A 20,786-nucleotide genomic window follows, 5' to 3' on the forward strand; every position below is an offset into this window, starting at 1 on the left:
TTGCTTTTGGCTCTCTCTCTATAGTAAAGATAATTTTTCCCAAAATTATGTGCTGACTTATGATATGTGTGATAATCTCAGGGAACAAAAGCAAGGAAATGCTTCAATATCTGAACCCAGTCATTTGAAGATGGCTAATAACTTTAATAATGCCCATGACCACTTGGTATTTGTTCAGTTTTTTTTTTTTTTTTCTTTTCATTTTTCTGAAGCTGGAAACAGGGAGAGACAGTCAGACAGACTCCCGCATGCGCCCGACCGGGATCCACCCCACACGCCCACCAGGGGCGACGCTCTGCCCACCAGGGGGCGATGCTCTGCCCATCCTGGGCGTCGCCACGTTGCGACCAGAGCCACTCTAGCGCCTGGGGCAGAGGCCAAGGAGCCATCCCCAGCTCCCGGGCCATCCTTGCTCCAATGGAGCCTTGGCTGCGGGAGGGGAAGAGAGAGAGAGGAAAGCGCGGCAGAGGGGTGGAGAAGCAAATGGGCGCTTCTCCTGTGTGCCCTGGCCGGGAATCGAACCCGGGTCCTCCGCACGCTAGGCCGACGCTCTACCGCTGAGCCAACCGGCCAGGGCTGGTATTTGTTCAGTTTTGAAGAACAGTACATGCCAGCAAGGGCTGGCAAGAAGCCGGGCTGAGGTGCAGTTCCCAAGCCCGTGTATGGACTTGTTTCTGAGGGTACAGGATGTAAGTCATGAAACAAAGGTATTTCATATAGCCAAAACCAAAAATCATTTATTCGTTCATAAGTTCTGGCATATACTTCATCAACGAACAACTGCCTGAACTTGTTATAATGTTTTGGGGCAAATATTAGCCTGTAAAAATTGATGTTGATGTATTTCTAATCCAGTTGCTCAACCATCCTTTGCAACTAACTATCTTTTTTTTTTGTATTGAATATTTTTCTGAAGCTGGAAATGGGGAGGCAGTCAGACAGACTCCCACATGTGCCTGACCGGGATCCACCCAGCATGCCCACCAGGGGGTGATGCTCTGCCCATCTGGGGCATCACTCTGTTGCAACCAGAGCCATTCTAGCGCCTGAGGCAGAGGCCACAGACCATCCTCAGCGCCCGGGCCAACCCTGCTCCAATGGAGCCTTGGCTGCAGGAGGGGAAGAGAGAGAGAGAGAGGAAGGAGAGGAGGAGGGGTGGAGAAGCAGATGGGCGCTTTTCCTGTGTGCCCTGGCCGGGAATTGAACCTGGGACTCTCGCACGCCAGGCTGACGCTCTACCACTGAGCCAACCAGCCAGGGCCTTTTTTGTATTTTTTTGAAGTGAAAAGCCGGAAGGCGAGAGACAGACTCCCACGTGTGCCCGACCAGGATCCACCTGGCATGCCCACTAGGAGGTGATGCTCTGCCTATTTGGGGTGTTGCTCTGTTGAGGCTGGAGCCATTCTAGCGCCTGAGGCAGAGGCCATGCAGCCAACCTCAGGTCCCGGGGCAACTCTGCTCCAGTGGAGCCTTGGCTGTGGGAGGGGGCAAGGGAGATAGAGAGAAAGGAGAGGCGGAAGGGTGGAGAAGCAGATGGACTCTTCCCCTGTGTGCCCTGGCTGGGAATCAAACCCAGGACTTCCACACACAGGGTGGATGCTCTACCACTGGGCCAACCAGCTAGGGCTGTAACCAACTATCTTAATAACACAAATAAACTTGCTTCATTCAATGTATTGGAGCCAGATGTTATAGGGCACAAAAACATATGGTTTGTAGAGATTTCAAAGAGATGTTTATTCTCTCTTTCTGCCTGTGGTCAAGAATTCACTTAAATGATTCTAAATGAATTCCTAATATTTTGAGAATTTCTTAGAAAACTATTCCAATATTGTATAGTGCCTTCTGTCATAAAGTTCCATCCTTCTAAGTCTAAAATATATCATTGTTAGGTCATGTAAAAGGCCATATAGTATTGCCAAGAACACAGACTCTGGAGTTAGGTGGCCTGTGTTCAAAACTGGCCCGGCCATTCACTTGTTGTGTAACCTTGAGCAAATTAAGCTCTTTGTGCCAGTCTTTCCTCGCCGATCATATAAGACTAGTAGCTCATCACAAAATTTCTATAAGAGTTAGAAAGTTAAATAAGCCTTTAGAACAGTGCCTGACACACAGTAAGCATTTATAAGTGCCTGTTAGTGTTACTGTTTATTATTACTATTTATTAATACAGTTCCCTCTCCAATCAACTTAAGGAAGCTAGAATCACAATTATTGTTAGTTACAAACAATATATTTCTACTAGAATAAAGGAGATTTTAAGTCTCCAGAACTCTACAAGCCCATAACCAAGACAACCATTAGATATACGATTATGTTAAAAAGGAAAGACTTAATGTATCAAATTTTTGAAAAGTTATAAAACAGAATTTTCTCATTTTTATTGAAATAAATTATATGTACCATGCACATATATACATATAGAGGAAAACATTCTAACAATATAGAGTAAAACATAGCTGTGGTTTCCTCTTGTGGTGGGATAAGAGGATTCTTTTTTTTTTTTTTTTTTACAGGGACAGAGAGAGAGTCAGAGAGAGGGATAGACAGGGACAGACAGACAGGAATAGAGAGAGATGAGAAGCATCAATCATCAGTTTTTCGTTGTGACACCTTAGTTGTTCATTGATTGCTTTCTCATATGTGCCTTGACCGTGGGCCTTCAGCAGACTGAGTAACCCCTTGCCTGAGCCAGGGACTTTGGGTCCAAGCTGGCGCTCAAGCTGGCGACTTTGGGGTCTTGAACCTGGGTCCTTCCTCATCCCAGTCCGGTGCTCTATCCACTGCGCCACCACCTGGTCAGGCAAGAGGATTCTTATATTTGCTTATTTTCCAGACAATGTGTACTTGTTATTAAAAAGAAACTCAATAAATGAAAAGTTCTATACCAAAATGTTTCTTTCTAGCTATCAGAATTGTAATTTTATTTCTTTATTTGCTTTTCTGTATTTTTAAATTTTTCTGCAGTGAACATGTCAGTCATATTGTAGTCAAAACAAGGGAGTAAAAAAACACTCCAGTGGTTCATTTGACTCCAAGGTGCTGGTGTTCAGAGGGAGAAGGGAAAGAAACGATATGCAGCTGTAACAGAGAACAAAGCCACAAGGGCAAACATTTTGCAATTACCTTGGCTGTGACCTTTCTTACCTTGTTCTCCATATTCTGTTTTATAACTTCCTGTACCAGTACATCAGCTAGGGTCTTGAAATCAACTGCGAACTTCTTGTTCTTTTCTCCTTCTTTCTTCTCTTCTATCAGCAGCTGGAAGAGCGCTTCCTGCTGCCTGCATGCCCGGGCAATGTTGGCAGCTTTCTCCGAGACACAGAGCAGCTCCCGGAGGATAGCTGACATTTCTGCACCTTGCTTTTCAGTTGCAGCTGGGGGTGGAATCGGCACCCACACTCTCTGCTGTCAGCTGGAAAAACACAAGAATGTGAAAGAGAAAGCAGTTCAGGGAGTGATGTCAGCCAACCTGGCATCTGGCAGTCAACCTGGTCAGCATGGCTGAACACCTAGTATAAAGTGGGTGGCAAAAGTAGGTTTATAGTTGTTCATATGGAAAATAGTACAGTAATTCATAAATAATACTACAAAATAAACTCTGTTTCATGTACTCACAACTCTAAAGTTACTTCCTCCCCACCCTGTATATCATATCATAGTCAGTGTGGAAGACTAAATATCATCTAAAACTTGAAAGTTAATTTTTTTAATCTTTAAAAACTATTTATAGTCTCAAAAAGCCATTAGGCTAAGAATGGACTTCTCAGTGAAAAAAAGTTTTGAGTGAGAATCTACATTATATTTATAAATCTCTGAACAGACAGGTGAACACACAAACATGATGTTAAAAGAAAAGTCAGCCCTGGCTGGTTGGCTTAGTGGTAGAGCGTTGGCCTGGTGTGCAGGAGTCCCGGGTTCGATTCCCGGCCAGGGCACAGAAAAGAAGCGCCCATCTGCTTCTCCACCCCTCCCCCTCTCCTTCCTCTCTGTCTCTCTCTTCCCCTCCCGCAGCCGAAGCTCCATCGGAGCAAAGTTGGCCCGGGCACTGAGGATGGCTCTATGGCCTCTCCCTCAGGCACTAGAATGGCTCTGGTTGCAACAGAGCGACACCCCAGATGGGCAGAGTATTGCCCCCTGGTGGGCATGCTGGGTCGATCCCGGTTGGGCACATGCGGGAGTCTGTCTGACTGCCTCCCCGTTTCCAACTTCAGAAAAATACACACACACACACACACACACACACACACACACACACACATACACACACACAAGAAAAGTCAGTTTCTTGTATTGACTTAGAATGATCGTACAGGCTTAGTGGCAATATTGAAGTAGTTGTCTTTCTTTTACCCTATGGGGTGAGAAGGAGAAGTTGGAGAGGATTTATCCTGTCAGTTCTGGGGCAACTTCCTAAAATACTAAGCACCAGTAAGTATTGTCGTGTCCTGCAAGACTGAGGCCACTCTTGGGCTAGCAACGCAAGCAATGTCTCAGCTACCTTCCCTCCTTCCCCGCACCAATAAAAATGTCCCACTATCTATCTGTGCTGCTCTTCTAGTGAGAAAATGCTTAAATAAAATGAACTGTTCAAATACTGTTGAACATTTCTCATTGTTCACCAGTAGCTATATTTTGTTGAAAGCTTTAATAATTGCTATCTCATTATTGTAAGAATCATGCTGGAGATTATCAGTCCTGTCTTAAATTCAAGGAAACTGGAGCCTAGAGAAGTTAAGTAACTTCTCAGAGTTACACAAGACTAAACGGCAGGGCTCAGCAGCAGCCAGTCCATGTTCTTTATTATAATAAACACTAGATTTCTTTTCTCAAAGTTTCCTAAATGGATTCTAGAAGGCTGAGAACTAGTATCACAATGAAGCTGTCAATGCAATGAAGGTGACCGTGAATTGTCATAGCTGGTTTGAATTAAACAAATTTGCTTTAAAAACATGCTATTTTCTTAAGATTATGAGTCAGCCACCATTAGAAAATATGTCCAACCTCAACAGTGATAAAAGAAGAGTGATTAAAAGCAATAAGACATCCTACTTCTGTATTAAATAGGCAAAGCTGTTTTTGAAGTTAGCGTTCACTCTTGAAGAAGGTGTGGTGAAGCAGTTGCTGATACTCTCCTAATGGGCATGTTAACAAGTGGGTTTTCAGAGGGCAATTTGAGAAAAATGTACCAAGTTCTCTAGAGATTTCACTACCTTTGTAGCCAGTAACTCTAGGCCTGCCATTAGTAATTTGTGTTAAAAGAGAGTTGAGTTAAAATATTTCTATGCAAGAAGGATTAAATTATCTATAGTAACAAAAAGTTGAAAATAAGCTTAAACGTTGGTAAAATGTAAGGTAGACTACTATGTGGTCCTTAATGTTTTTGAAAAATACTTCTATAGAAATAGGTTAATGCTATAATGTTAAGTGGAAAACTGGTGACTATCTATATAACCAATCTGTACTTATATATACACATACATATGTATATGCAATATATCCATACATAGAGAAAAAGAGAGATCAAATGAGCAGTTCGTCATGTTTTAATGATAGTTAAATAGATATTTAACAGTAGTTACCAATGAGTACTGGAATTGTGGGTGACTTTTTTCTATTATGTTTTCTATAGTTTTTAAATATTATATGATAAATATGCTGCTTTTATAATGAGAAATGACATTTTAAAATATCTTGGAATATTTAAGCATGAAAGACAATAATTCCTTAATTCCTAGAGACAGTTACAAAGTGGTACTATGGTAATAACACAAAAAGCTGTCAGGTGGTAGAGAGAATGAGTTAAAAATTAAACAAAAACACTTGCCTACTAAATGCCTTTTCTTTCAGGAATGAATGATATGTTCAAAAATTCACTTTAGTTTACTTGAACCTGAACATTAGGAAAAAGTTATAGTAATATGGTTGAGACACTTTGACTTAGAAATAACTTGATATTTTTATGCTATAAATTGTTATATAATATATATATACACAGATTCATAAATATCTTAGTAGAATACACAAGTCCTTCAAGTATAAACTCAATAATTTCGATTTCTTAGTAAATGTTCTGAGGTTATTATAAGTAAAGGAAAAAGAATCAATGAGCCAACAGTTATCTAATAGCTTTTTATCTTAAAAGCAGCATGAAGATTTTTAAGGAGTACAACTTGAAAATTATCTAGATAAACACTATCAGTATTATCTATTTTACTCAACTTTGTTAAAACCAGTCAATGTTGTTGTTGTTTTTCCCCTAAAAGAAACATCACTGGATAACCTAAGAAACTCTTCCTCTCATGCCCTCAGAACACTCAGGTGAGCTACACGCTCCAGGAATCGCCCCACCCATTCTCTTACACAGCAACTCGACCACTGGGAAAGAAGTACCAGCTTTAAACCGCAGTCCTATAATTAATAGGTACACAGAGTTTAGTAATCTTAGGAATTTGTTGTAACACAATAATCAGGGTTTTCAGCTCCAAAGTTATCCCAGAGTTCAACCTTAATCACTCTTTTTCTTTTTAGCAAGAGAGACAGAGAGAAAGACTGACAGATAAGACAGGCAGGAAGGTAGCGAAATGAGAAGCATTAACTCATAGTTGCGGCACCTTAGTTGTTTACTGATTGCTTCTCATATGTGCCTTGATGGAGGTGGGGGGCTCCAGGTGAGCCAGTGTCCCCTTGCTCAAGCCAGCAACCTTCGTCTCAAGCCAGCGACCATGGGATCACGTCTATAATCCTATGCTCAAGCCAGTGACCCCGCACTCAAGCTGGTGAGCCTGAACTCAAGCTGGCAACTTCGGGGTTTCAACCCTGGGTCCTCAGCATCCCAGGTCAATGTTATATCCACTGCACACCGCTGGTCAGGCCTTACTCACTCCTCATTCTGACCTTAGACAACACTATTTTATTTGGTCAAACTCCAGCTTGAACACCTAGTGTCAGTTTGAGACTAAGCTTTCTCCAGCTATCTTATAAGAATCTCCTCCTAAAAAGAACCCAGAAATTCTTCAATTATTTACCTTTCTCTGGGGTTTCAGCTCCCTGAATAAATCTCTCATAGATATTATCATCTACATGCAAGGCTTTGTAATTAATTTGCATAGCTAGCCTGCTACTTTCTGATTGAATGGACCATTTCCTCCAAACAAATCTAACCACCATATTTTGTGCTTCTCTGTAAGCTATTTCTTTAGATTGTATATTTCTCAATCTGTCCTCAACTCAGTTCACACAGGCATGCACAACCCTGAAGGAAGTACTGGATAATTCACCCTCTCCTTTAATAACTCAACTTTAAACTGTCTACAGAGAAACTGAGGACTACATGCAATACAGAATTTCTACAGGTTTACCAGTGGCTCTATTAATACTGTGGAAATGATCTTTTAGATGATTTTAAAAGCAATTTTACACACTCATTATTCTTATTTATTTATTTTTGTAGAGAGAGATAGAGACAGGAAAGGAGAGAGATGAGAAACATCAACTCATAGTTGCATCAGTTTAGTTGTTCATTGATTGCTTCTCATAAGTTCCTTGATTGGGGGGCTCCAGCTGAGCCTGTAACCCCTTGCTCAAGCCAGCAACCTTGGGCTCAAGCCAGAAATCTTGGGCTTCAAACCAGTGACCTTTTTAGTTCAGAATCCCACACTCAAGCTAGTGAGCCCATGCTCAAGCTGGTAAGCCTGCACTCAAGTCAGCCACCTTGGAGTTTTAAACCTCAGTCCTCAGCGTCCCACGTCAATGCTCTATCCACTGCACTACCACCAGTCAGGCCACACTCATTATTGACCTAAGTTTTATTTAAACATTTCAAATGTTTTAGAATAAAAATTATTATGTACTCGTTTAGTAAGTTACAACATTTACCACAATAGCTTTGAATATAAAAGAATTCCTTTTGACTAGTATTTTAATGGGTGTCCTAAGAACCACCTGTGTCAGAATTATCCAAGGTGCCTACTAACAAGACAGATGCCTGGGTTCCCGCCCAAGGTAGTGAATCAGAATATCTGGATTCAGGGCCCAGAAATTTGTACTTCTGTCAGTCTCTAGATGATGCTAGACACTGAGATTTAATGGCTACTGTTCTTTCAGGTTGCTTACTCTAATTTAACATTATTCTGGAAATTTTGGGAGTCGGGGACTGGCACCTGGTGACAGATCTCCTGGTGGAAGCATGTAGGTATTATACATCGGTTCTGCTATTACTTATCTATGTGCATAAACAAGACCACTTTAAAATACTAATAGGTAGATGTTTACTATAGCTTTCTAAGAACTTTACATATATTAACTCATGTAACTCTCACACAGCCCTATGAAAAAGGTACTATTCTCTCCAAAGAAACCAAGGCACAGGAGGTTGTATAATTTGCCCCAAATCATACAGCTGGGAAGTGGCTGGGACAAGATATAAGCTCAGCCAAGCAGGCAGAGGCGCACACTGTTAACCAGTACTGTAGCCAATAAAGTTCTTTTGTAAATTATTAGCAGTTAACTAAGGAAAGAAATGAAAAATTACTGGATAAATAATCATACACATATTATTACAAGATATATATATATATATATATATATATATATATATCATAATAGTGACCACACACCTAGTAGCTGTTGCTAGTTTGTTATAAATCACTATTTAATGGACACCTGACTCCCTTCTACTCTCAGCTGACTCTCAGTCTCACTGCAGAGCATCTTTGCTGGATAGTAAATGCTCATCCATCCTGTTCTAATGATGTCTCTCTTACAGGCTGTAAAGGCAGCAATGGTGAGGGAGGGGCCAAGATCATGCAGAATATTTAATTACTCTTTTATTAGTTCCTCGGGCTGCCATAAGGAAATATCACTGACTGGGTAGCTTAGATGGCAGAAATTTACATCGCAGATCTGGAGGCCAGAAGTCCAGGACCAAGGTGTTGGCAGATTGGGTTTCTCCTGAAGCCTCTCTCCTTGGCTTGTAGATGGTCACCTTCTTGTTGTATCTTTATAGGGCCTTTCCTCTTTGTGTTCACATCCCTGGTATGTCTCCCTCTTCTTTTAAAAACACTAGTCAGGTAGATTAGGGCTCACTCATATGATCTCATTTAACCTTAATTCCTTCCTTAAAGGCCCTATCTCCAAATATATTCACATTCACAGGGGTAGTCAAACTTTTTATAAAAACTGCCCACTTTTGCAGTGCTGGTCAACCTAGTCCCTCCCGCCCACTAGTGAGTGTTTCAACTTTCATGGTAGGTGGTAGCAGAGCAACCAAATGGCACTGTGATTGGCCCACCATGAAAGCTGGAACACCCACTAGTGGGCGGGAGGGACTAGGTTGACCAGCACTGCAAAAGTGGGCGGTTTTTATAAAAAGTTTGACTACCCTTGTAAAGTATTAGGGGTTAGGGTTTCTTCATACAAATTTTAGAGGAATACACTTCTCCTGAAAGAGAGGCCTTGAGAATCCTAGCGAATGCCAACACAACCTAGTCCTTTTGTTTTTTGTTTTCTGACCAAACAGTAAAAATAGAGTAAGGTTCTCTTCACCATTATATGGTTGTTGAGAAAACAGGTGTGTTAGGCTTGCTTGCTTGTACTTTGGCTAATTAGTGGGTGAGCACATGGCACCGCCATGTCTGTATAGTCTATGTAAGGCTATGGGTGCTTTTTCTAGGGCAGTGGATTGCAGATTGCCTACCTGCCTGCCACTATTAGGGGCCATTTTGCTGTTTGTTTTCCGGAGAAGTGGTTTTCCCCTGCTTGTTTGCTTGCCCATTCTTGTAAGAGTCTATTAGACAGGAATGGCCCAATGCTTTCTGACTCCACAGTTTCTTTATTGTCTGCCTGAATCCAATGTGGACCCACCTGGCCTTGGCCACTGGCATTACATCTGGCATAATGGGCAGGATTCAGGTCAGACTGGTATGGAGCTGCCAACATCCTTAAAGGGAGGGGTATAGGAGTGGTCATTGTCCTCCAGTGTATGGTTCCCTGTGGCTGTCCTTTTGGGTGCTGTGGGCTGGGTGTTTTTTACAGCCCTGGAAAAAGAGTTACAGATTTGAGAACTGTAGGTCAGGCTATAGGCTAAGAATGAGCAATGGCTTGAACTGGAACATGTGCTGGAGAAGGAGGCTGACTGCTCTCAAGAAATGCAGTGTGAGATGCAGGCTGAACACTAATGGCACCTAGAACTGGAACAATCTCTGGAGAAGGGATTACAGATTTGTGAGCTGCAATTTGCCTTGGAAGCTGAATGTTGGCAGTGACAGTTGTTAGAAAAACAACTGCAGGTTCAAGATCTTGAGCTTTAGCTTCAGGCTAAAAGCCAGCAGCCACAGGAGCAGAAAAGGTCGCTGAAGGAGCAGCATTTATGCCAGTGGAGTGGCTCTGAGTTGGCGGGAGCACATGTTTCTAACTCCTCTTTTGAGGAGGAGGTTTGGGCTAAAACTGCTGTCTCCAGACTCAGAGCCCCACCAGTGGTTGCCCAGAAGGTAAAAACCCAGCATCCAAGATTGTTTCAGGGGAGGCACAACCCCCTCCACAGGTAATTGAGCACTCTGTGGCTGGCCTTTCATCCAGGCAGAGCTGATGGAGTTCAGGAGTGCAATTCAGGAAGAAACCCACCGAGACCCTGGCAGCCTGGTTGCTGCAGTTGTGGGACATAGGGGGTGGATGGCATCATGCTCTCCGGAACAGAGATGGAGAAATTGGCTGCCGTTACCACACAGTCCTCCCTGAGGCAGCATCTTCTGACTGCCATGACAACCCAGGAGACCATACCCTGTTAGAATGGGTGATGGCTGCCATTCGTACAGTCTGGCAGAATGCTGGAGACTTGCCGGGGGCAGTGAGTCGGTGGCAGTCATATGTGGAGCTGCAGCAGGTCCTCTGAGAACTAGGTATGAAGAATGCTGCTTTCAACCTGAGATCTCGTGGGCCAGATGAAGAAGTGTTTATGACAGGGATGAGAGACCTTATTCTCTGTAGCACCTCATCAGCCCTTTTGGGTCATTAGTAGTGGCTATCTTGGGCCCCTATGTGGGGCAGTTCATCAACATGGTCACACAGATGATAGCAGATTTGGGGGAGCTGGAGACAGCATGGGACCATAAGGCTGTGAGGGCTGCTGCCCCTGCTGCCCCCTCCCCCACTAACAAGAGAAATGGGCCTGTCAGGGTTACCAGAACACAGATGTGGGTAGATTTTGATTGTGGCCAGGGCAGATAGAAATTAGATGGCAGGTCTAATAAAATCCTGTTAGAGCTTTGGCAGCAGCTTAAGCTGCAACAGAGGTTCCAGCTACTAAAAAAGTGGGGGAAGCGGGCAGCCGCCAAGAAAATGACTGGTGTTCAGGTTGCACGGTTGCAGGATTACTTGCAGACAGCTGAGGGAAAGGAGGATCCCCAAGACCTGTTGTCCCAGTTTGAATAGGGGGAAGGCCAAGGGACCTGTACAACAGGGGCAGGTGGGGGGCTGAAGGCCCCATGTGAAATAGGCAATCCACTGGTCCCCTTCTAATGTGCAACAGGTGCTGGCATTAGAAGATAAATGCTTTTTTTTTTTTTTTTTTTTTTTTTGCAGCAACAGCTAAGAGAACTGTCAAGGCAGCACAGGCCTTGAATGTGTTTGACCTCACCAAGCCCTGTTAGCCCATCTGGATAGGGCTTGTGGCAATGGGCAGAGCACTTATGGAAAGGCACCAATACAGAGCTTTATGCCTAGTAGCCTGTAATGGACCTTTACCTTGGTGATTTGCAGAGACAACTAGGCTGTCTATCATGGACTGATCTGTAAATGGTCTATTGGACTGCAACCAGAGGGGGGCACTGGCTCCCTACTGGATGGACATGCTACTTGTGGACAGCACTACAAGAGACCTTGATGGGGGAGGGGGATGCGGCACCTGTGGAGGCCCCCTTGTACCGGGAAGCTGCTCCCACCCAGTTGCAGAGATGCACCAAGGACATTTTCTTCAATGGACGTAGCCCTGAACTATACAGGCCCTCCCACCTCCCCTGGAGTAGGGGCTAGAGGTGGGCCTCCAGTTAACTCTCTGGGAAGAGTGCTCAGGGAGACATTATTGTGCTCAGGCAGCTTTGTAATTATTGTGATTATTGTATAATTTGTGCTGTTGCTGTAGTCTGTTTATTTATGTAATGTACCTCACTGCTCACACAGGGACCATCGTGAAAGATACCTGTCAGGTAGGTTGTGAAGCGAGCAACCCTAAAGGGTGGCATGTTGGGAAAACAGCTGTTAGGCTTGCTCACTTGTACTTCGCCTAATTAGTGTGTGAGCACGTGGAAGTGCCGTGTGTATAGTCTATGTAAGGCTATGGGGTGCTTGCCCTAAGGGTGGCAGATTGCGGATTGCCTGCCCACCACTGGGAGGGGCCATTTTGCTGTTTGTTTGCCTGAGAAGCGGTTTTCCGGCCTGTTTGCTCATGCACTGTTGCAAGACTCATTGACCAAGTCATTGATGAGGCAGCAAACACCAAAATAACCTCCAATAAGCCTATTTGTGACCGTTTGAGCAGAATAGGTTTAAAAAGTTATAATTTTCACCATTTCAGTCCAAATGTATTGAATATATGTATCACAATGTCAGATAGAAATAGTGTCTTTAGCTTTTGTGGGATTTTCATATCCATTTGGAGAAATATTGACTAAATTAAAGTAGGTCAGTTTAAAAGGGTAGGGGTAAGCTCTAAGAGTTTTCCTGGATGCCCAAATCTCTCTACAAAGATAAAACTCTTTTAATTTCTGACCATTCTATCATCTCATTAGAACACCAGAGGTTTAAAAAATCACTTCTGAACAATTTACACATACTTCATATGTGATAGACAGTATAGTGGGAAAGACATAAGCTTTGGAATCAAATAAACCTGGGTTCAAAACCTGGCTCTGCCATTAACCAGCGGTGTGGCATCAGGGAATTTACTTTCCCTCTTTGAGCCTCTCTCCTCATCTGTAATATGAAGGGAATACATACCTTGCAGAGATATTGTGAAGATCAAATGGGATATTTCTGGAAAAAGACCCAGCACAGAACTTTGTGTATAACAGATACCAAAATGACGGCTATGACTATTAAACACAACTTAACAGAAATTCCAGTCACATGTCCTTACTTGACAAAACAAGAGGTCAGCAACTTTATATGGGTCACTAAAATCTGTTTTGAATTTTACTAGTCCATTAAATTCAAAAGGCTACTTGGATTTAATGGACTAGAAAATATTCAGGGCCTACTTGTAATTCTCTGGATGACCCAGAATAATGCAGGCCAGATCTGATTACTTCAGTTTCAGGGCGTCTCGGTGGAAACTTGGCTCCTGGAAGCTGCAAGACTGCTCTGGCTTTGTGGTAGGTCATCTATGGATGGCTCTGAAGGGTCATTATTTCTGTTAAGGGGATATTTTGTGGCGATTCTAGGGCCAGGGATGCCCAGTGTTGTGTGAAGAGCCTGGTGTACCAGAAACTGGCTGTGCCCATTGTTCACAGAGACAGAAGTGTGACAACACAGATAACCAGCCTCAACAAAACAGAGCTGCTGTCTAATGAATAAGCAAGTGGGTCAGAGCACTTCTGTTGACATTCCCTTGTTCCTGAAGATAAGCCAATACTTCACAGAGCCCACGTTTGCCTTTTATACAGTGACTCCATCCCAGCCCCCCTGTTCCCATTGTGAATTCAGTCTTTCACTCATCCTCTAACAAGCGGCAATTTGAAGCTATTATATAAATACAATGATCCTGACTGATAGCTACAGCTGTTGGGAGAAAAGGCCCGACTTCCATGAAATACCTGGGTGTTTTATAAGGAGGTGTCCGTGGTGACCTCTCTCAAGGTGGTGCAGCTGTGCGGGAGTCTCCGGTGGTCACATGCTGAGGGGCTAGCCCAAAGCTCTATTTAGCTCACATTGCCATTGTAGAGTAAACACAGACCTCGGTCTCCCCTTTTGCTCCATTCTTAGTGCTCCATTTAGGGAGTAATTTAAAGAATGGAGGGATGCCCTGACAGAAGGGAAGGGGAACATGAGTGGGCACATATAAAGTATGTCGGGGGCTCAGTCTGCTCAACTTCTGGAGCAACCAGGGCTGGAAGTGCAGCTTGCAAACAGTGGCATCCCATGATATTCATATGAGATGCTCACTTGCCTACCTAGTTACCTAGGCCAGAGGGAAACTGTACCACAAACATTATTAGGGATTTACAAATACTGCCTGTTAGCTCATTGGAAATGAAATCATCCTTCCAGTGTATAAACCTTGTTCAACTTTCAGATATTTGATTGTCAAGCATTCCTCAGAATTCATAAAGTACACTGAGGATATTTCAAAATGAATATATACAGTGTTGAAATATCCGAATTTTTGTGAGCAGTATAGGTTAGTATGGGACTGCTTATACTTTTTTGGGGTTACTCTGATCTGTGTGCTGCTGTCGTGGCTTCCTAGGCTCTGATTCAATTTAGCATTTTAGTAGCTGGTTTCCCACTATCCATTTACTCTCACACAATTTACAGACCATTAATTTGCACATGCTCTTCTCATCTGGCTGACTTGCCTTCCTTCTGCTCTCTGTACCTAATGTCTACTCACCTTCTCAGAATCAGTACAAGGGCAAGAAACTGGAACAAATACTTAATAAACAAGGATATTCAAATGATCAATACACAGACAGTCTACCTCATTAATAATCAGAAAAATGCACCTTAAAATCACAAAAGGATACAAATTAAGTAGATAAAATTAAAGCCTGCTGGTGTGAATAAAATTTTCCCAACAATTTCGGAACTATTTGCAATTTGTTGAATATAAGCATAACCTATGATCCAGCAATTTCCCTTGCAGGCATATAGCTGACAGAAATTGATACACATATGCATTAAAAAACAAATATAGGATATTTATGAGCAGCATAATTTGCAATAACCTAACACTAGAAATTACCCAAATAGCCAGCAATAATAAAATAGAATTAACTGTGGCATGTTTACATAAGAAGATACTACACAGCAGTGAAAATGAAAGTGTTCTGCAATAGGCAAGAACATGGACAAATCTCACAAAAAAAACATACTGTTAAGTGAAAGAAATGTGCTGTGCAATTTAATTTGACATTCAAAAATAGGCAAAACTAACTTACGGTATTAGAAATCACAATGGTGGTTAGCCTTGGAGAAGAAGGAAGGATTATTAATGGGGAATATGAAATACGGTGTGTTTTTTTTGTGGGTTTTTTTTTGTATTTTTCTGAAGCTGGAAACGGGGAGAGACAGTCAGACAGACTCCGGCATGCGCCCGACCGGGATCCACCCGGCACGCCCACCAGGGGGCGACGCTCTGCCCACCAGGGGGCGATGCTCTGCCCCTCCGGGGTGTCGCTCTGTTGCGACCAGAGCCACTCTAGCGCCTGGGGCAGTGGCCAAGGAGCCATCCCCAGCGCCTGGGGCCATCTTTGCTCCAATGGAGCCTTGGCTGTGGGAGGGGAAGAGAGAGACAGAGAGGAAGGAGAGGGGGAGGGGTGGAGAAGCAGATGGGCGCTTCTCCTGTGTGCCCTGGCAGGGAATCGAACCCGGGACCTCTGCACACCAGGCCGACGCTCTACCACTGAGCCAACTGGCCAGGGCGAAATATGTTTTTAGGCACTGATAATACAGGGTAGGGAAAAAGTAGGTTTACAGTTGTTCATATGGAAAATAACATAATTAATAAATAATACAAGAATAAATTGTTTCTCATACAGCTGTACATCTGCTTTTGCCTTACCCTGTATTCTGGATCTGAGTGACAATTACATGGGTGGGTGGACTGTGTAAATTCATCAAGCTATACATTTAGGATTTGCATAGTTTTTGTATGTATTTTTAATTTGATAAAGTTTTCTAATGAGAGTATTATATGTGTGTGTGCATACATGTACATACATGTGTGTGTGTGTGCTCGCATGTGTAGAGAGGAGAGTCAGTTCAACAGTTGGCTCCTCCAGAAGCCATTCCTGACCCTCTTCATCCTGGGCACCAGGGTCACAGAGAGTGAGACAGGCCAAATTTCTATTCCTGCTCTCCAACACTCTGTCCATTAGTTTGCTTATCTATGCTCTGTCTGGCAGGAGATTTAAACATGTGTGGTTTCTTATGACTCTTAGCACATACCTTCAGAGGCGTTCAATCTTGGCTAATGAATTTCCTCTTAGCTTTATAAATAACAGAATTTATCCTTATCATATTATTGACTGTACTTGGAGATCATCAGCATTGCCGAGGTGACATTAAGTATGTGGGCCCATATTAATTTATATAAAAGTCTACATATACGTAGCAACTGAACCACATTTTTTAAAGCACAAGTTGGAGTCTGAAATTATGCTGTGTCATTTAGAGGTGACCTGTCTTGACAAGATTAATTTAGTTGTTTAAAATAGTAAGTTTAATTTGATTTTGTTAGAAAAGACATTAACTATGAAGTATATAAACCCATCTGTTTAACCTTAACCTCCCTTCCTCCCCACTTCCTAACCTTCAACTAGTGCTGACATACACGCAGTTTCAGTCTATCTCACCCCAGCTCTATTAAGGCTACTAATGGACCACACTGGCCCGCCTTTTTGCTCACTGATGCTGCGCAAAGCAATAGACCACAAAGATTGTCTTCTGTTCTCAAAGGCTGCACTGGTAGCTTATAAATGCGAGCTTGTGCTAAAGCAGTGTTTTCCAAATTAGTGAAATTAAGAATTAATTAGAATGCTTGTTAAAAGTAGAGAGTTTTGGACTTTTCCCTTGGAAATATTGATATCTGAAATTTTAAGGAAACACCAGATGCAACAGTCCCTCTGTCTCTGGTTGGTTACTGAGGAGAACAGGGGACCCTATAGCTACTGCAATTAAAAATGATGGCCAGCCTGACCTGTGGTGGCGCAGTGGATAAGGTGTCAACGTGGAATGCTGAGGTCGCCGGTTCAAATCCCTGAGCTTGCCTGGTCAAGGCACATATAGGAAGTAACTACTAGGAGTAGATGCTACCCACTTCTCCCCCCTCTTCTTCACTCACCCCTCCTTTTCACTCCCCCCCTCTCTTTCCTCTCTCTCCAAAACTCAATAAAAAAAAAAATCTAAAAATAAATTTAAAAGATTGATAGCCTTGGTCAGCTAAGGGTCAACTTATATTGTCATTTTTTTTTAACAAAAATTAAATGCTTGAGAGAGGTAAGTTGACATATATAATAAGTATGCTACACTAGCATAATACTTGTTTAAAGTATGCATTTCAAAGATTTCCCACAACTCATTTGAAAATTATGAAGAAGTATTCTATTTATAAATACTTTTAAATTTGATAATGACCCTTTTCTCAAGTTCGTAATTTTTTCATTAGACAGAAACTATTCATTTAGAAAGTTTTCTATCAGTATATCTGCTATGCTACAATTATATGCTTAAACTTTTGTATACTAAGAGCTGTTTTTAAAACTGTGATGTCCCAAATGAAACCTGAAATCACAAAGAACTTTTAAAAAAGCAGTCATTGTAACTAACTTAACTGTAGGAAAGAGTATTTTTAAAAACACAAATTTAGGCCCTGGCCGGTTGGCTCAGTGGTAGAGCATCAGCCTGGCATGCAGGGGTCCCGGGTTCGATTCCCGGCTAGGGCACACAGGAGAAGCGCCCATCAGCTTCTCCACCCCTCCCCCTCTCCTTCCTCTCTGTCTCTCTCTCTTCCCCTCCCGCAGCCAAGGCTCCATCGGAGCAAAGTTGGCCCCAGGCGCTGAGGATGGCTCTGTGGCCTCTGCCTCAGGTGCTAGAATGGCTCTGGATGCAACAGAGCAGCGCCCCAGATGGGCAGAGCATCGCCCCGGGTGGGCATGCTGGGTGGATTCCGGTCGGGCACATGCGGGAGTCTGTCTGACTGCCTCCCCGTTTCCAACTTCAGAAAAATACAAAAACAAACAACAAAAAAATAAAAACACAAATTTAACATAATTAAGGCAAAAAGAAAAGACACACATGTATGGCTTGCAAAAAGAATCTTTTTATATTGAATATTGTTGATAGTTTTGATCACTGTTAATCAAGTTCCAGAATCTTATTAGTCCTTAAGTCTGTTTTGAATGCTTTTTTTTTTAATAGAACATTTTTCAGTCAGTAAGGAAGATTCTCAGATCAATTTATCTTTCTGTCTAAACTCTTGCAACCCTTACTTTCGACACCAACTCATTTAACTCTTGCTTTTCATTGTCTATCTGGGCCACAGAGTGTGTGGTTTCTACCCTGTTTTGGCCACAGGACAGCTGCCTTTAACCAACCAGTGTGAAGCCTGGGCTACATGACTTCAGCTCTCAGGCCTTATTTTCCTCATTTTTGCAAATATAAAAAAAGGAAAAGAAAGAAGAGGGCATAGAATGTTGGATGAGATTTCTATGGCCTGTGCCAGCTCAAAACTTCGGGCCTGACCTGTGGTGGCGCAGTGGATTAAGTGTTGACCTGGAACACTAGGTTGCAGGTTCAAAACCCTGTACTTGCCTGGTCAAGGCACATATGGAAGTTGATGCTTCCTGCTCCTCCCCTTCTATCTCTCTGTCTCTGTCTCTCTTCTCTAAAATGAATAAATAAATAAAAATAATTTTTAAAAAATATGGAAATTTACTTTAAAAAAAACTTCTGTTTTTGGTATCTTCTTTTGATGCAAAACAGGTTGGGGAATATCAATGAGCCTTAAAGAGGAATGAAATTCTGACAAATGCTACAATATGAATGAACCTTGAAAACATTATGTTGAGAGTGAATAAGCCAGACTCCAAAGAACAAATATTATACGATTCCACTTATATAAGGTACCCAGAATAGTTAAATTCATAGAGACAAAAAGTAGAATGGTGGTTACTTGGGCTGTGGGGAGGGGTAATGGGAGTTATTGTTTAATGTGCACAGAGTTTTAGTTTGGGTTGAAGAAAACGTGCAGGAGATGGACAGTGGTGATGGCTGCATAACAACGAGAATGCACTCAATGCCACTGAACTGTACACATGAAATTAGCTTGAATGATAATTTTTGTGTTATACAAATTTTACTATAATTTTTTTGCGTGTGTGACAGAGAGAGGGATAGATAGGAACAGACAGACGGGAAGGGAGAGAGATGAGAAGCAAGAATTTTTTGTTGTGGCTCCTTAGTTGTTCATTGACTGCTTTCTTATATGTGCCTTGATGGGGGGGTAGCTACAGCTGAGCAAGTGACCCCTTGCTCAAGCCAGCAACCTTGGGCTCAAGCCAAGGACCTTGGGCTTCAAGCCAGTGACCTTTGGCCTCAAGCTCGCGACCATGGGTTCATGTCTATGATCCCACGCTCAAGCCAGCGACCCCAAGCTCAAGCTGGTGAGCCCGTGCTCAAGTCAGATGAGCCTGCACTCAAGCTGGCAACCTTGGAGTTTCAAACCTGGGTCCTCTGCGTCACAGTCCAATATTCTATCCACTGTGCCACTGCCTGGTGAGGCACAAATTTTACTATAATTTTTTAAAGAAAGGAAGCAAACAAAATTACAGGTTCAAAGAATGCATATTTTAAAAACTTTTGATATTTATCATCTACCTAATAAAGGCATAATAAATATTGGTTGATTGAATGCAAAAAAAGGTTAGTGTAGGGGCATGAAAATTAGATTGAAATAAGACAGTAGGCTATTTCTCTTAAAGTTGATTATTCACAGCAATCACAGTGGGTTTTAATACTTAGAATACATACACACACACACACACACACACAGTTATTTGGGTATTTTTTGGGTGGAGGGGTTCACAAATATTGTGAGGAGGACCTAAACCTCCCCACCTAAGCCACTCCTTGGCACTGTGGTTTTCTCTAAGAGGTTATAAATTGCTTGAGAGCAGAATACACGTTTTTTCATCTCCTCATGACACACACTGGGAGTTTGGTAAATTGATTTTCATTCCATTAGAGATAACGTGTTTAAAAGAATTTCTTGCACCAAAATTAATCTGTAAGGGATTACTTATTATGCAAATGTTAGGGTTAGAACTGTTAGAAAACATGATTCAAAAGAGTTATTTTATTATTTTTTAGTTGTCAATGCTAAATAAATTATATGAGCTAAAATATATTCTCTGAATATTATAGCAGAAAAGCAGAAGTCATAGATCATGTTATGTATCATTTTGGCAGACTAGGTTTAGCGGCATATCTCTTATTCTACTTCTACTTTGTAGAGGAAAATGTGTATTTTTAAATATTTACAAATGTTGAGTAGAAAAATAATGAATACTGCATGTAACTTTACCTTTAAAGGAACACACATTGGTGAAATAAAATTTATAGTAGCTTTAACTTGAAAAGGTCAAAGTACTAAAAAGATATAAATGGCTCATTAAAGCCACACCAACATATAAATGCCAACATTCTAAATGCTCTTGCATTCTTTCTGATCCTTCAACAATAGATAAATATCTAAGCTGGTTAATTTTTATGTTATTGATCTGATTCTTATTTCTATTTTCCTCATTCTTTGCTATTCATGAAGCTTACAATTAACTATATTTTTCAAACACACTTTTCATTAGTCCCAGATCAAATTGGAAGTATATATGATTCTTGCAAATTTCCAGGAATTAACCAGAGGGGTTTTCTAGAATTTAGGAGATCAGATAGTAATTTATCTTAAATTCTTTTATAGATGTCTAACACTCTATCTTATTCATTTGTTTTTATAAATCATTGACCATGTTTCATACCCAAATAAAGTTTTTTTACCCCGTTTTTGTATGGATTTG

At 41.9% G+C, this 20,786-nt stretch overlaps 2 protein-coding genes across 2 annotated transcripts in view; one reads left to right on the forward strand and one right to left on the reverse strand.

The window, feature by feature from the left end:
• The window catches only part of NEMP2 (nuclear envelope integral membrane protein 2), a 214,472-nt gene that overhangs the window by 164,811 nt on the left and 28,875 nt on the right, over positions 1-20,786 (forward strand). The gene's annotated exons all lie outside the window — the stretch shown is intronic.
• The window catches only part of INPP1 (inositol polyphosphate-1-phosphatase), a 46,915-nt gene that overhangs the window by 9,377 nt on the left and 16,752 nt on the right, over positions 1-20,786 (reverse strand). Inside the window, exon 2 of the mRNA XM_066233146.1 lies at positions 3,148-3,415. Within this exon, the coding sequence (XP_066089243.1) occupies positions 3,148-3,351 (204 nt within the window). The 5' untranslated portion in view covers positions 3,352-3,415. The remainder of the gene's footprint in view (positions 1-3,147; positions 3,416-20,786) is intronic.

This window comes from Saccopteryx bilineata, chromosome 5, assembly GCF_036850765.1.
Source record: "Saccopteryx bilineata isolate mSacBil1 chromosome 5, mSacBil1_pri_phased_curated, whole genome shotgun sequence".
Taxonomy (NCBI): Eukaryota; Metazoa; Chordata; class Mammalia; order Chiroptera; family Emballonuridae; genus Saccopteryx; species Saccopteryx bilineata.